This window comes from Motacilla alba, chromosome Z (genome assembly GCF_015832195.1).
Source record: "Motacilla alba alba isolate MOTALB_02 chromosome Z, Motacilla_alba_V1.0_pri, whole genome shotgun sequence".
In the NCBI taxonomy this organism is placed as follows: Eukaryota; Metazoa; Chordata; class Aves; order Passeriformes; family Motacillidae; genus Motacilla; species Motacilla alba.
The window spans coordinates 61,380,471-61,398,430 of NC_052046.1; the positions used below are offsets into that span (position 1 = coordinate 61,380,471).

The 17,960-nt window shown below is 37.1% G+C and overlaps 1 protein-coding gene across 7 annotated transcripts in view; it reads right to left on the minus strand.

The window, feature by feature from the left end:
* SMARCA2 (SWI/SNF related, matrix associated, actin dependent regulator of chromatin, subfamily a, member 2) overlaps positions 1–17,960 on the minus strand; it is a 118,143-nt gene that overhangs the window by 42,110 nt on the left and 58,073 nt on the right. For all 7 annotated transcript variants that reach the window (XM_038125061.1, XM_038125057.1, XM_038125056.1 and 4 more), the window contains 9 exons: positions 17,655–17,897; positions 17,244–17,357; positions 15,586–15,693; positions 13,075–13,161; positions 12,087–12,133; positions 10,405–10,571; positions 6,799–6,962; positions 5,817–6,044; positions 2,416–2,493 (listed from right to left, as the gene is read on the minus strand). In XM_038125061.1, coding sequence (XP_037980989.1) covers positions 2,416–2,493; positions 5,817–6,044; positions 6,799–6,962; positions 10,405–10,571; positions 12,087–12,133; positions 13,075–13,161; positions 15,586–15,693; positions 17,244–17,357; positions 17,655–17,897 — 1,236 coding nt within the window. The remainder of the gene's footprint in view (positions 1–2,415; positions 2,494–5,816; positions 6,045–6,798; positions 6,963–10,404; positions 10,572–12,086; positions 12,134–13,074; positions 13,162–15,585; positions 15,694–17,243; positions 17,358–17,654; positions 17,898–17,960) is intronic.

The window sequence follows — 17,960 nt, forward strand, 5'->3', positions numbered from 1 at the left end:
TCCTTGGAAGAAACATCAAAGCCATTCCATGTAAAAGCTTCCACATAAATTAATATGAAAAACATACATTCAGCCCACATAGCTTCACAAACAACTTGGATGCAGGACTTGAAGGGATATGAAGCAAGTTCACAGACAATAAAAAAAAAAAACTGGGAGGAGCTAGTGACTCCCTCAAAAGCAGGGAGGGACTGCAGAGAGACCTTGACAAATGAGAGGACTGGGAAATTGCCAACCATATGAAGTTCAAAAAGGCTGAGAGCCAGATTCTGCTTCTGGGATGGGGCAGCCCTGGAAGGTACAGACAGACTGGGAAATGGGACGCTGGAAAGCACCACCACAGAAAGGGCCCTGGGAGTCCTGCTTTTGGCAAGTTGAACATGGCCAGCAGTGCCCTGGTAGCCAGGAGGGCCACCCGTGTCCTGGGGGCATCAGGCACAGCATGGCCAGCCAGGCAAGGGAGGGGATTGTCCTGCTCTGCTCTGCACTGGGGCGGCCTCACCTCGAGTGCTGGGGGCAGGTTTGGGTGCTACAGTATAAGTGAGATACAAAACTATTGGAGAATGTCCAAAGGAAGACCATGAGGATGATGAAGGGCCTTGAGAAAAACCCTTATGAGGAGCAGCTGAGGTCATCTGTTTTTCTGAGTCTGGAGAAGAGTGAAGGGAGACCTCACTGCAGTCAAGCTCCTTGTGAGGGGAAGAGGAGTGGCAGGGACTGATCTCTTCTGTGGTGACCAGTGACAGGACCTGACTAAATGGCCTGAAGTTGTGTCAGAGATGGTTTAGGCTGGATATCAGGAAAAGGTTCTTTACCCAGAGAGTTGCAGAGCACTGGAGCAGTCTCCTTAGAGAAGACGTCACAGCACCAAGCCTGACAGAATTCAACAAGTGTTTGGACAATGCTCTCAGGCACATGGTGTGATTCTTGGCTTGGAGTTGGAATCGGCCCTTGTGGGTCTCTTCCAGATCAGCATATTCTGTGATTCTGTGAAAACTGTCTTTACTGTAGTGTCTTCAACTTTATTTGATATTAAATAGCCTTCAAATTTAATACTAAAAGTTGAAGCAATTAGACACAAATTCATGAGCTACTTTCAACCATGGATTAATTCCCTCCTTCTGGGTCTGAAGGAGAAATCAGAAGCTGTTTTCTAGCAGCAAATCCACCTTCAAAAAATTCAGGGTATGTTCAGTCAATAATTCAGATGAAATTATTTGAGTTTTGGATCAAATGGCCATCTCTTGGTTTGTGTCATGTAAATCTTCTTACACTCAAATCACTGATGGAAAAGTTTAAAAAGACAGTCTGTAAGCACTCCTTTTCTGTGCAACCTGGCTTTAGAGATTTCAGTTCTGAGTAACACTTAATAAAGCTTAGCACAAAACCACTAAATTAGCAAATCGGCAAGAACAAAAGAAGAGTCATACAGGGGAATATGGCCTTTTCCAACAGTGCACGTAAACAACTGTAACTTACACAAAAAGGGCCCCTGCGTGTTTGTATAATAGCAAATTTTTACAGATGAATTCTTAAGCGGAAGACAATGAGGGAATAAAATCTGTACTGGGTACACAGGTTTCGCGTTGGTCCTATTAGCAGTTGTTTCTGTGGACACCACCAGATATACATACACTAATGCACACAGGAGTGTCTGTCTTGTTCCACCTTGCAGAAGAAAGCCTCTGTAGAATTAGAGGGCATGGTGCTTTACCTTCAATACTTAAGTATTGCCCTGTACTGGTGTCAGTGAAGCCCAGAGGTCTTCCAGCAATCCTCAGACTGTACAAACACTAAAAGGCAAGAGCCATGCCTACAAAGGCATTTCAGTAGTTATTCCAACAGTGCTGCAGTAGCATAAACAAAAAGGGAAGCACTAACAAAAAGAAGTGGCTCACATTTGAACCACTAGCTCTACTGTGATAACTGTTCCAACAGTTGTAGCAGCAGAGATGCAGCTAACTGGATTCCTGACAAAACCATCAACACCCCAGTTAACTCACCAAGAAAACAGCATTGTTAGTCTACTAATTTACTACCTTGTTAAGTTCCTCCAGTTGTCCTTGCCAATAAAAAAGTCCAAAAGTAAAGCAAAATGTTGAATAGCAAAAGTATGCTGTAGAATTAGCAAGCCAAACTGTGGCTGACATTTTTGAACTATATATTCCTCAGGTTGTGTCAAATTCTTCCTCTAGATTGTCACTGTTTCACTGACAGCAAGCATCTCTGAAGTCTCTGCGTCATTTGAGGAACTCTGTATTTAAGCAGACTACACTTTTTTCTTCAGATGAATAATGCAAATAAATAAAACCTACTTCTCCAGTAAAGTTTTGACAAACCTGAGTGACAAAAAGGTTAAGGCCTTTACAAAAAACACTAGAGAAGATGATTTTTTTATGATTACACCATCCTCACCATAAAGAGATCAAATTCCTCCTCACGTCGAGCAATCATCTGATTCAGTGTCTCATCATCAGGCACTTCATCTTCTTCCTGGTTAGAAAGATGGATAAAAATTATCAGGAAGGTCTCACATGCAACCTTGAACTAACAGCCTTCCTCAGTTCAGAGCTCCACTGACACTCTTTCTCTGACAACATGTGGGAGGCACTTAAACTGAAACAAAACCTTTTATAGTGATCAGCTATTCAGAAGCAACAAATAACATGCTAAGAGTGACAAATGAGATTTATTATTACCTTCAAAATTTGAGAATGAGGAAATGACCAAATACAAAACCAGGAAAAGTTTGGCTTGTGGTTTTCCTGGGTCAGAAGCACAGTTAGTGCTTTGGTTAAAACGGATGTGTTTCCGTTCTGCTATTCTACAATATTCCTTCAGAAATACCATTCTAGATTCTGAGGCTTTTCCCATCAAAGCAAGGAAACTGAAAAATTCCTGATTAAATGAAAAGAACGAATCATGTTTTTATCCTGGAAAATAACCCCGCTCTTGACCATTTTCTGTTTACAAATTGAGATGTGAACATTTTACTGCAGAAAATGGATTATTTCATAAAAACAGAAACAGACACTAGAAAAACAATTTAGGACTGTAGTGCTCAACTGAAAATGTTAAAGCTGAAACCATTATCATACCCAATTTTAAACAAAATCCAAAATATTCAGTTTTCCTCCCTGAATTATTCTGAAACCACGGACAACAGGTCACGCTACACAGGGCTTTCTGAACCTATATTACACTATGCTACAGACCTATAATTCTTCCTAAAAGCTCATGTTTTGAGCCCAGTTTAATGGGAGTATAGAACACTGCATGTAGCATCCAAAAAGCTAAGTATCCTGTAGCTTACTTTTCAGAAATAATACGTCATTTCTATTTACACACATCTTCCCTCGAGTATCTGGATTTCTACACCTCAGAAAAAACCCAAACCAGCTATCATTAATGCAGTTCTCAGGGAACACCTTTGTACCTTAATGAACATATAATTTAGATTTTAACATGAACCAGGCAACTGGGAAAGAGATTTAGAGAGCTAGTTCTTCTCACTTCTAGTCATTGTTCCTTCACTCTTCATGAAAAGGAAGTCACATGGTTGCTCACACAGAGAAAAAAAGATTCTGTTATAAATGTGACCATCATGAAAGGGCCACATACATCCTTATTATCTCAGAGTAACTTCTGACCTGAAAAAAAAAAGTGATCTTACAGTAGAAGCTGTAACAACAGTGTCCGCATAATCAGCAATTAGGCTGAATAATCCTGTTGCCAAACAGGTAGGCTTCACAGAAGAAAAAATAAGAAATAAATTCAACTGGCAATGAGTAATTATTCTATGAACAAGTAACTTCTAAGCAGCTGTCATACATTGCTATTATTCTAATGAATCTTTCTAAATACACAGAAATTACCTCTCTGCTTTATCTAGTATTGCTAAAAGAAAAACTGGATTAAAAAGAAGAAAGAAGAAAGAAAAGTAAGGGGAGCCTTGATGCTGAACTTAAAAAAAATATAAAAAGGATGAAAAGAACATAGTACTCTACATACAAGTGTGAAAAGTTTAAAGCTTGCTTAGCATGGGAATATTTAACTAGGTTATCAGTAAACAGCATCTTTGTTAGATGTGCCAGTCCACATTTGTAAGTCAAAGTTGTGTCAATATTGTTGATAATTTAACTTTAAATGAAAGGTTTACTTTTTTCCCATCAATCTCTCACTTGACACTCAGTGATGTTGCAATGAAGGAGCAACAGCTGACCACTGCAGGATGGTGCAAATTCAATTCTTTCTAATCCTCAAGAGGTTGAGAGTTTGGGCAGAATTTTGTATAGTCTCTGTTCATAAAGTATTACTTGAAAGCTTCAGTTAGGAGTCAGACAGCAACATCAATGCTTTAAAGATTGATGCTGGGCTATGGCAAATAAACTGTTTTTAAATCTGCTTGCTTCAGAATGGCAGATTAAATATATAACACACAAGAAACAAATTGTTCTGAAGCCATCTACAAAATAAGGCATGTCACATAGGCCTGAGCAGCAGCCCTGACTTCTGAAACACTGTCAGATAAATGCTTTAGAAACAAAGGTACTCCTAATTTTTAAAAAAATTCAAAGGATTACTGAAAATGTTGGCTGGTTTCTGACTCATATAGGAAGTGTGGTCTGCTTTAGAAATACAGGTTTACTTAATCAAAAATGGTACACATGTACATCACCAAATTTTTGCATTAACACCACAAATAAAAGACAATTACTGATAAAAATGTTTTGTCCCTCTTCTTTAATTTCTATGAAAAATACTAAAACAATACAAAATTTCATCTTAATTATGCTTTTCTAAATGCACAATGCAGAGTTCACACAAAAGGATTAATGAAGTAAACTCCTTGATCTTTGAAACTTTACTCCATAGTGAAACACAGGCTGCAGAATCTCCTATCAGTGTGCATCTTATTCAGACACATAAGCTCCACTCAGAAGCAAGATTGGTCTCAAAAGCTCTGTCTTTAACCAGTACAGGGTATTTTCAAGGTGGAAAAAAGTGCTGATCAAAAATTTCTCTGTGTGTGTAATCAGTATAATTGACACATTTATTTAATTTCTCCCAAATACAACTTTTGTTGAAATACTGAATTTTGTTCAAAATAAGAGAAGAGTCTGCAGTGACAGGCAAAAGTATAGGTCCATCATTTCATACTCAGAGTTACATAAAAGAACACAATGAAAAGAGAGGGACACTCAGTGTCCCTCACTTCCCACTATTAAAAGAAAAGACTTGATAGCTCTTTTTAAACAGTGAATTATTTCTCAAAGAGAAAGTGGTGATAAGTCTGGGCTGGACACAGCACCAGAAAGAAACAGTTACTTTTGGGCTTGTCCTAAGTCCAAGGCATATCAAAGCAGATCTTAACTCCTAAACAGGAAGGAAGTACAACAAGCAGGATCCTTCAAAACTGAACCTAGGTAATACTAGCTACTCAGCATGTCTGAAAATCAAATTGCCTAGCTGAACATACATATTTGACTTAGGAAATGGTTTATAATGTGTTCTGGAAAAAAAATCTTTTTTTTGAATGCAATTATTTGCCAAAATTATAAAGGGTAGAATGTATTTTAAGTTGCAATGCCTAATTCTACACCAAGATTTAACCATAACCACTAGATTACATCATAACCACTAGATTACAACCTATTACTGTGACCATAAAAAAAGATTAAAGTTCAGTTATTTCTCTAAATGGATGGTAAGAAATTATAATGAAATTTTTCATTTCAAGAGTTATGACAATTTTTGTAAATGATGAATAAAAGAGGAGTCAGTACTTGCTGAGTAATTATTTCTAACTACCTTACCTCATTTTCTTCTTCATGCTCCAATATAGCTTGGAGGAACGCTCTCCTTTCATGGCTTGAAGATTTCTGATCAAACATTCCTGCCTGAATAACTTTTTGATCTACATTCAGCTTATACTTTGCTGCAGCAAGTATCTTCTCTTCCACACTGTTCACAGTGCACAGTCGCAGGACTCTAACTTCATTCTGCTGACCAATTCGGTGAGCTCTGTCCTGTGCCTGCAAGTCCTATTAGGCAAAGAACACAGAGAGTAATTTAAGAGAGAGTGAAGGCAGATAGTAAAACTCTTTTTAGTCTCACCTCCCTTACATTTTACATGTGGTCGTATTATGGGAATTGCATACATTTGCACAATAGCTGAAAACACACACATATAACTACGCACTTCCAAGGATACTGAACTTTCTTACAAATAAGAAAAAAAAAAGGTGGCAAAGGCATAATTCAGTTACCCCTTCTGGCTTTTTAAAACAAGCCAAAGTGGTGTGATACGCTCTTTTTCTGGTAGTTACTGCTGTAACTGTAGTTACTACTAACCACCACAGAGTAAGCTGGCCTCAGGCCAAGACTACTGCACTCACATGGTCACCTAATTTCATGAGACAGGTAGCATTCAGCATAGCCTTTACTGAAGTATTACAAGCTACCTACCAAAGGCTAGTGAGCTGGTTATTATATCCTAAGGATTAAAGAATGAGTACAGTTATACTAATGAAGCAGGTTTATAACACTCCTAGCACTGAGGAGACCCCAAGACAGAGACAAAATATATATGTAGGCACAGAATTAATTCACCAATTCAAACCAAAACATTTCCTGATTGTGGCAGCTTGCCTCACTAATTCCTCTCAAAGCAGAATTTTATCTCTTCCTTGGATTTTTTCCTTTCATCCCAGGCTACATCATCTATTTAATGAAGCAACTCAAAAAAGCATCATGGATTCTTTGCACATTTAATGAAGATAAGAAAATAAATATAACCTGATGAGGATTCCAGTCACTATCAAAGATTATAACAGTGTCAGCAGCCTGGAGATTTAAGCCTAGCCCTCCAGCCCTTGTACTCAACAAGAAGATAAAGTATTGTGATCCAGGTTCATTGAACTTCTTCAACAGAGCAGCTCGATCCTCTGATTTTGTTGTGCCTGAAAAATTAGAAATATCATATAATAAAGTTGTGAACTGAAATAATATAAATACAAGGTCCATTGCTAAAACGACATGTGAAAGGGTTATTTTAGTGCACTGCTTTTTGACATCTCTGCCACATTTTCCATAACACTGGCCATGAATGTTTACATCAACTGCCTATCACACCTACAAGATAAGACTTCTAAAGGTCTCTTTACATGCATTTGTTTTGACACTTCTAAAGTAGATTTTAAAATGTTGGCTAACACTGTTATACCTTTTTATAACTCACATAAATTTCAATTGAAACTACTCTACACAAACAGCAGAGAGCTCTAGTTTTGATTAATGCCTTCTGGCTAGAGAAGCATTAAATATTTTTAAAAGCAACTTATATAGAGATTTATCAAAATGTCACTATTTGCCTTTAGAGTCATAGTTAACACCAAAAGACTGCAAATTCTTAAAATTTCCCATCTTGAGGGTGATATATGTATACAAGATGATATTACAAATTTTTTTTATTACTATGGTGGGTTGTTCCCCAGCTGGCTTCCATATACACATCCTTGCCTCTCCACACTCAGCAGTATATGGGGAGAAAATAAAACACAAAAGCTCCTGTGCTGAGAAAAAGGCAGCTTAATAGAAGTGAAAGGTGTGTGTGGAAGGACAAGAAGAGGAATTTATTTACACTTCCCAGCAGCAAACAGATGTCCAGCTGCTTCCTGGGAAGCAGGGCCTCAGCACCTGTGATGACTAATTGGGAAGACAAATGCCATAACAAGCAATGTCCCTGCATCCTCCTCTTTTCCCTCAGGTTCTATTGCTGTTCACAACCCTTTGGTCAGCCTAGATCAGCTGTCTTATCTGGGTCCCAGTTCAATAAAGCCTTACAGGCTTTGGGGAAGAGGGGTGTTTGGAGAGAAAGCCTTGACACTGCAAGTGCTGCTCAGCAATAGCCTAACACCGGGCAGATGCCACTGGTGGTGTTACATGTGCAAAGCACAGCATTACATTGGCTGCTAGGAGGAAAACTAACTCCACCCATCTGTAGCCACTACAATCACACAGCCAAACTGCCAGCCCACTGCTGACACAGTGAACTCAATAAGCACATGAATTGGGTAGGAAACACTGCATGTAAGAAGACAGCTGGACAGAATCTGGATAGACTGCATACTGGTATGAAAGTATCTGTCATTATGAAACTGGAAAGGAAGGAAAAGGGTTTATCTAATTTAACAAACTACCTGAAAAAGACAATGAGGTGTATTTACCATATTATGTATGCATATGATGTAAAGTAATCAAAAACATTTAAAATGTAATGTAATTTATCTGTCTTGAATAGAAGTATTAAAGCACATGCAGGCCAGAGGTGTGAAGAGGGCTTTGTTAGCACGCCCTCTGTTCTTCAGACAGTTTTGGCATTCTATGGCACAGTGAGATACCTCATTTGTGTGTCCATTTCATAATCCCATTTTAAATTCAAGGATAATATTGGTTCAACTTCATGTTCATTAATATTAATAAAGGATGAAAATATTTCTTGGTACTACTTTTTCTTCTGATTAAAGCATGAAGCTAAGAGTCAATTAAAAACACTGTTAAAAATGATCAGAAGAAACTTCAAGTCTCCCTCACACTCTTCTCTTTAAGGTATTTACCTTAAATCATTGCTTCTCTACTACAAAGTATTCTGATAAATGCTGCTTGTCCTATGTAACACTATAATGTATGAGATAACACATTAAGCAAAAATGATCACTATTTAAGAAGCTCAGTAGGAGGTAGAGATCATCAACATGGAAGAAGACCAAAATGGAAACTTCTTTCAAACTGGATTAAAACTCAGGTGGGATACACTGTTTTTAATTTTTCTTTCATAGAATTGCAGGACTCAATTAGCAAATCAAATAGATTGGAGGAGACCTGTGAGATCATTGAGTCCAACCTTTGATCAAACATTATCTTGTGTATGCAATCACAGCAGTAAGTGCTACAGCCAATCTTTCCTCAAACACCTTAATGGATAGTGACTTCCCCATGTTCCTGGGCAGGCCATTCCAATGCCCAATCACCCTTTCTGTAAAGAAATTCCTCCTAATGCCCAACCTGAACTTCTCCGGTTGCAGCTTGAGACTGTGTCCTCTTGTCCTGTAACTGGCTGCCTGTGAGCAGAGACTGCTCTTCACCTGGCCACAGCCTCCTTTCAGCGAGTTGTAAAGTGTGACCCCTGACCTTCCTTTTCTCCAGGATGAACAACCCCAGCTCCCTCAGCTGCTTCTTGCAGGACATGTACTCCAGACCCTTCCTCATACTGCTGCCCTTCCTGGACATGCCCCAGCAACCTCAATGTCCTTCTTGGAGTGAGGGACCCAGAACTGAACACAGAACTGACAGTATGGCCTCTCCAGTGGATACTCACTGAGTACAGGGAGACAATCCCTGTCCTGCTCCTGCTGGCCACACTATTGCTGGCACAGGCCAGGATGCCATTGGCCTTCTTGGCCACCTGGGCACACCCTGGCTCATGTTCAGCTGCTGTCAGCAGCACCCCCAGGTCCTTCTCCTGTGGGCAGCTTTGCAGCCACTCTGCCCCAGCCTGTGGCACTGCCTGGGCTTGTTGTGACCCAAGGGCAGTCTGTGAATCTACTGAGGGTACATTCAATCCTCTCATCCAGATCATCCACAAAGACATTGAACACTCAATAGAGACACTGAACAGAATAAAGATATCAGTATCTAAAATGTTTCTAAACAATCTTTTTGTTTAAAGTAATGAAATATCTACACATGAAGATATTGAGGCTTTTGATCTTCCTGTGAAATTCAGGCATCACGCTGAAATTCAGCTATCCTGTGAAGGACAGCAGTTGAATTTTAAACAGATAAAAATGAATTTACTCCACTGGAATACAGGCCTAACACTGGTATTATCATCTCTTATCATGAGAGTATTTTCAGGCAACTTAGATAGTGATGACTGATTTGGAACCTTGGATTTTAAACCCTATGTGAAAAAGAGATGAGCTTCCAAGCAGTAAATTTATACGTAAGTTGCATTCCTGGAATAGACCTGAGTGTTTATTAAAAGAATCTGTTGACCAAATGGTCTGCAGATTAAACAGATAAAAGAAAATACTGAAAGAGAGAAACAAATACTTCTAACTGACAGAAGCAAAAGTATGTCTTTTCTCAGTACCTCCCTTGTCTGGAAGAACATGGAAAATTCTACTATACTGCCAGTGAAGGGTCTACTGGCATAACTTCATGGTAAATACACTTGCAGGATTATAAAATGGTACTTTGAACCTGTTTTCACTCTTGTATAGTCACAACACAGCACTGTTATGAAAACACTGGGAGGAGAATCCAGGGTTCCCATGTCCAAACTAATGAAGGATACTACCTCTTATCTTAGTATTTATCCTTTTTTCCCATTTAGCTTACCATCGAGACGCAGGTAAAGGAAATTTCGAAATGCAAAGTAGTCTTCCATAATGGTCATGAGTGATGTCATTTGACAGAAAAGAAGCACACGATGGTTAGTAGCTCGTAACTTTGGTAGAATACGATCAAGTAGCTCAAACTTCCCTGAGGCCCGATAAAGTTCAGCTCTGTTGGAGAGAAGCAGCACAGTAAATACCAGAATAAGCCCACACTTAAAAGTCTACAGTCATTATCATGTCAGAGTATAACAAAAGGACTAATTTACTTAGTCGAAACAAGACTAATAGCACTTTTCTTTCTTTAAAATTGCACATGTTGATGAAAATAAACACATGTGAAGTCCCATTTTCCTGAATTTTCTTCAATTACAGAAATTGTGCTGACTTTCAATCACTCAATTATTTTTCACTATTTATTAAAACAAATGTTATTTCTTAGCTAGATAAGCATTCTATAAGCTAAGACATTCACCTGGTGTTTTGTTTTCTACTAGCATTGAAAACAACTTTCAATTGCAACTGCAGTTTTAAATTGTATTCATCAGGCATTTGTTGGAAATGAGGCCCTTTCCACTCAACTATCATGCACATGGAAGTGAAAATATTGCAAACAGAACTAATATATGGAGATAGTGGGAGGAGTCACTACAGGCTACACTCTTTAGCCATACAACCTTGGTCATTCCGAACAGTGTTTAGCTGCTTTGATTAGCTACTCTTTTGTCTTCTATGCAAGAATTCCAAAACCAACTCCTAGCACTGAAATGCAACCCACAACCCAGAAAATTAATATAAGTAAACAGAACATCTAAATCAACAGCACAGTGACATACTTTACAGAAATAAACTTCATGCAACTCTAACTTCGAGTCTGCACTCTCAAAATCCAATTTATCATTGGCAATGGCACAAAATCCAGAAGATACACAGCCTTCTAATATGCACACATCTGTAATCAGCCAAAGACTAAACTGTTTAAGAGACAAGTATTCTGGTATACTAGCTAAGGATGCAAAGAGTCTGGTATACTAGATAAGGAAAAAATGTATCATTATTACCTGAACAGGAAGACAGTTAGGTGGATGATACACACCTTTTGTTTAGAAAGCATCCACTAACTTGACAGCTGCACAGAGTGTCAAGAAAAATAAACCAAATCTTCTTCGTTTCAGATAATGGAAGAAATGCTACTTTAGTTTGGAAAAGAGATAGTAAAAAAGAAAAAGTAGAAGGCAAAAGTAACAATAAAGAGAAGAAAATCCTAACATATGTGTGTGTGTATATATATATATATATATATATACATACATATACATATATATATATATATATATATATACACACACACATACATGTATAACAGACTCTCTAGAGTCTGTTAACAGACTCATACATGTATAACAGACTCTCTAAAGAGTCATCCCAATGAATTTCAGATGGTATATTATTTCAAAATAAGGGGATAGGAAGACACGAGTCTTTTCTGTCTGCCATACTGAAGGAGATGGACAGTCATGAAAAGATCTTGTAACAGTTCTAGTACTACTAGGTTTTGCTTTACTTATGTGCCCTGTTCTTCCTCTGCCTCTGCATAAAATGTTTGAGCTTCCTAACATGTAGCTTCCAGAAATGTGATTATTAATTCCAATACAACACTATGGACAGCAGGAAAAACAGAGTTACCCGTTAATGACACCATTTGAGTAGCCCAGGTGTTCAGCGAAGGACTCCTGCAAAGTTATAAGCAATAAACATATTACAAACTATACAGCAGCCAAAAATACACATTCTTATAGAAATCAAATTAAATATATGAGTATTGCAGTTTGAGTTCAATGCTGTTCATACTCCTGGAAACCACCTTGTGGCAACAGTGCTCTGCTTAATGTTTTCCTGTACTATTATTTGAAATTAATGATTTGCAGAACTGACTTCTGCAGCATACATTTCACCAGATTACAAATACAGTAGAATACCATTTAATTTATACCGATCAGTAGAAGATCCATCTGCAGATTACTCAGTTTAATTACACAGCATACAAGATCACAAAGAGGGAAAACTACTACAATAAAAATAATAATAATAAAAATACTATATCACAGTAGGCACTTAATTATATTTTCATAAATTTGGCTATATTCCAGATAGCTATGACACTTCCTATCTTTTCAGATATATTATATTGATATACTTAGGTCCTATTGAGAGATTGTATACAGATAGTACATTTTTGCTGAAAAAACAAGATGGATGGAAATAAAACAATTGCAGTCAACACTGCAGAAGATTAGCAGTCTGCTAACTACAGAGATTCTACACATGACTTTTTGAACCAGTGTCTATACCTGATGAATTTGGAGTATGTAAATACCAAGTTGCTCTGGGTTGCCTTAAATTAACAAAAAATTCTTCACTTTTTAAAGACACTGCTCCATAAAATGAACTATTTTAAAAACAGACTTTGGATTATCAATATAAAGATGTTAAGTAAGAGTCCATATATTGTTGACTATAATACATATTTTTTCCGAATCTGTCCTTTCCAGTATAAATTATGTGGACAGAGATGTCCCCTTCCACACACATAAGCTTTAGCAGCAGTTTTCTATTATCCTATCCTATTTTATTGAATAAAAACAACTCTCAAAATCAGACCTATCAGTCTTACCTCAATGTGTTGAAACATGTATGGGTGATTGCATATCTTTCTCAATTGCATGATAGTGTTCATAAGAGTTTTTGCTCCACCTTTTCCCTATGGGTACCAAAAATGCAAACCAAATTATTAATTTCTTATCTTACGAATATACCCTTTTAACATACTTTTATTTCAAATCTGAACATTACATCACTAATTTAAAAAAAACAAAAAAAAACCAAAAACCAAAAGGAAATAAAAACACAACAAAACTCCACAATAAGAAGAAAAACAAACCAGGACAAACCAAAACAACAAAAATCAAAAAACTGTTGTCCTGCTCTGTAAATTCATCTGTCACAAGGATGCTCTGTAATGAAAAGGGAAGACCTGGAAGTAATCAACAAAGTGCACTACATTTCTACCTGCAGTATTCTTGGTGGGAAGCAAAGCATCTACTGTCCTGATTATTTATACTGTTTACTATGAAACCATACAAACTCCATAGTGTCCAAACCCTCTAACAGAAGTAATTCTAGCTGGATTCTTTTCAATTCCACAGTAACTTCTCCAGTCTGTAAACTCGATATATGGGTTTCTCACTCCAGGCTGAGCAAAACATTAGGCCAGAGGTACTAAAATACTAAAGCTCAACAATTTCATGAGTAATCTTATTATTTAAGGAACTATATTAAGCATATTCTCAAAACATACACTACAGGTAATCTTGTAGAACCAGGACACTCATCAGACACTCAGGTGTAACACTATACAGTTAAAAACTAACTGCAGCTGGTCAGTGTAAGTTGGAGACCGTTGTATCATATTAACATTGCCAAAAACTTGTTGCTTTCTAACGCCATTTTGTTTTGTTGCCATTTTATAAAAATATGATCAGAGTGGTATCAGTATTCCAAGCTTACTACATGACTAATTCAGATTTATTTAAAGTATCTCAGCCAATACAATTTACCAATTTTGAGTTGTAAACTAGGGGAAAATACAGTACTTAATTATAAAACATACTAGCAATGTTCTAGTCTTTTCTGGGAAATACACTGAAATCATAACTTTCATCTAGAGCAGAGATAATCCATTTTATGGGGGGCACTCCCATATTTAAAACTTGGTTTCCTTCTTTTCTAAGAGCGTCTCTAATTTGCTCCAAAAATGCAGTTCATAATTGTTATAAAAATAATTTCCTTCTGAGCTTTCCATCTGAGTGAATTATCTCTAATCTCAGCTGGGTCCAGGCCAGAGCTGCAAAAGGAGATGATTTTCTTCCTAACACAATGGTTGTTTGATCAATGAAGCCAAGCAATCTTAACAACCACCTCCCATTGCTGACAACAGGTAGCAGTGATAACAGAGTTTGATTTACCATTAAAAAAAAAAATCAAATAAGAGAGGGTTGCAAGAAAGGAAAAAATTTAGTCCCCTGGGGAGAGAGGAAGGCAAGGGTTCAGAAGACAGCAAAGGCAATTTTACTGGTTAATCACAAAGCCAGGTAGAGAAACAGGTAGGAAAAAATACAGAGAAGCATCCGAGCAGATGAAAGAAAGAGACCAGAAAAGGAAGTAGAAGATTGTGATACAAAATGAAATTTTCTGGGACAAACATAAAGACATCAAACTGAATAAATGCACTAAGAATACAACTGAGGAATATGAATTAATGTTTAAAAAGTTTTCAAACTATGAAGATGCGTTTCAATATCCACTGAGAAAGAGCCCTTTTTCTGCAGTTTAATTATGCACCAGTAAAGAAAACAATTTGACTGCAAAGAACTAGGAAGGTAAAGTAAGATACTGAATAGAAAAATCACCTGTACCAATGCAACCTGAAAAAGTACAATGGAAAGACTGTATGTGCACTGCATCAGCAATATGCAGGGTGCACTAGAGGGTGCAAACTGAAACTGTTACATTCTAGATATTCTACAGTGTCTGTTCAAAGTACTTCACATTTACTATAGCATTTCAAATTTATTATCATGCGAAAAGTTGATGAATTTCTTTACTCAGCAGTGACCTGATCAATCTCCATGACAGCAAAACCAACATTTACTACTACAAAATCTAAATCTGACTATATGACTTTGAATCTTACTGATCTCTTAAAGAATTTTGTCACCAAAGACTTTGTAAGGATGAATGCAAGCATACAATCCTAGCTAACTGAAACTTAACTAACAGCTCTGAAAAACAAGATAAATGACCTTCTGTAGCCATCACTCCCACAATCACAATTATTCAGATATATTATTGAATTGAGCTCAGCCAAGGAAAATGTAGTTTTTTTGCAAACATTGCCTGTTTGCAGAAAGGCAGTGCAACTACACTGAATACAATTGAGTGCAACTACACTTCTCCTTGTGAATAGCTGCAGTTCTGTAACTGAAAGGCATGTCTGAAATTTCTCTTCCCATGGGAGATACCTACAGTACGAGTCTACATATAATTTTATAAAACAGAAGTCATGTTGTTAACACGTTCACTCGCAATACATGACTTCCTTCATATTTCAGTATTTCTTTTGTACCTTCTTGTCTTTCTCAGAACCATCTGTGAGAAGGATTCCCTTGGCTTGCATGTGACGGTACAGGATCTTCTGAAGAGCTGACATATCACATTTGATCACATATTCCACCTGGTATTAAAAAAAACCCCAAAACCATGAACATGCTGACATAATAATGTTCGCAGGATCTAACTGCAGGTTCTTGTCAGTCTACAACAAAACAAAAAAACCCTACTAATCTTTTATCTGTACCAGATCACCACATAAAATTTCAATGACCAGCAATACATATGCAAGTACAGAAATGAGTATTTGTGAGTCACAGCTGCAGTGAGACAGCTGGATCCCAAAGATGCACCTGCAGGATTACCAAACATACCTTAATTCTCATTCTGTAATTTTTAAAAACTAAAAAAAAAAATTAAATTAATATGCAACTAAAAACTGTTTTATGCTTAGTAACCAATTGAATTTACTGCGTCTTTTCAGTATTATAAAAATACCAAGCAAAGCATCATAAAACTATCATCACTGTATATCTAGTAATTAAAAATTCCTCATACAGTCTAACTGATATATTTATCTAGATTGTCACCATTTTCTCAACATCCACTAAAACACTAGGAATTAATTCAGTATTAATTATGGCAATAAAAAGAAACATGGTCTTCTGAGTATGAGCATGTATATAACTTGAAAATTTTTCCTCTCCAGTGCCTATTATTGGATTTATCAGTGGTTTGATTTAAGTATAATTTCCAAATGCAAGCATCTTTTAGTCTCAAATAAATTCTTCTGAGGATATTGAGAACTTGACATTTGAAGAAACAGAAATTTGCAACAGTAGTAGTATTTACATTATTACAAAGATGGAAAATAATTTTAAAATGCCTTTCTTTGTACTGTCGTCTTCTTTGTACTGTCTCATATTTTAAAATGCCTTTCTTTGTATTGTCTCTAAGCATCTGTACAGAGTTCTCCATTCATTTAGCCAGTCAGCTCATAACACACCTTTTAAATATTTCAGTTTTGTTTGGTTTTAATCCAGTTTACCTTAAAACAAACTCTTCCTTATCACACCTTCAAATTTACTTTTTTTTTAATTTTAGTTGCTGTTATTCTGTGAAGAGGGATGTAGAATTGCAGAGAAGGACAAAATGGGACAAGATGAATTATTCAGAAATAAAAAACAATTACCTTTGAAATCAGAAAATAATTTCATGTTCTGAATTAAAATGCCACTAGTTAAAAATAATTGTGAAATTTCAACAAGACACTTCACACAAATCCTGGAATGATAATAAACCAAATTGTGCTGGCTTTATAAAGTGCAGTAGTCCTTCAGAAATTTCAGTGAACTCGCTTCAACCCAGTGCAAGGAGGACTGTACATGACAGAATTTTATCCTCAGTGTATGGCTGGCTCATAAACTGAAACCAGACTCTAATGCACAGAAGCTGCGTATCTTACACTGGTTACAGCAAACACATTTAAAGTTGGAGAAGAATCCTGAGAATGCAAACACTTCAGGTACTCAGGCTTCCTCAGCTTTCTCTGAAGAGGTATAAACAAACAAACACTCAAGAAGTCCTCTTCTGCAAAATAAATCTCAAAAAGGGACATTACTTAATGCTTAGAAAGAATATTAAACCCCTTCCAAAACTCCTCTCATTGCAAACCTTTTCTGGCAGTTGAGACTCAACCTCCTTCTTCAGTCTTCTCAGCAAGAAGGGCCGAAGCACTTTATGCAGACGACGGATGATCAGAATAGTTTCTTCCTCATTTAAGTCCACCTAGAGAAGTTTACAAAAGTCACTACAAGGCAAATCAAATATATTATTTAATGTCTTCTTTCACATGGAATGCTAAGAATGTGCAATGATTATTTGCATTGTACAACCAAACTGACTCTGAGTCAAAAATATACTTTAAACTTTAAAATTTTGGTATTATAAAAAGGGGGTCTTTTAGTTATGTTAAATCCCTAAGTACCAGCACAAGTTCAAACACTAATCCTTCTGAGTAAGCTGTTTTCTGTTTTCATCAAAGTGGTTTATTTCTGATCTTCTAAAAAAACACTGCCACAGTACCCTTTCTCCAGTCATGGCAAACGGAGCGTTGAACCACTGCTCAAAGGTGCTGCAGCTCTTGAAAATGGTTGGAAGAAGAAAATTAAGGAGAGCCCAAAGTTCAGGCAATTTGTTCTGCAAAGGAGTCCCAGTCAGCAGGATTCGCCGAGGGGCCACATAGTGAGTATTCAAGACCTGAGTCAGCTTGCAGTGATGGTTCTTCATTCGATGGCCCTCATCTACTATCATGTACTTCCACCGAATCTGAAAGAAAAAGAAGAAAAGTTGGCGAAGTTAGAACAGGCCAGACTTTGTCATGGTCCTCCC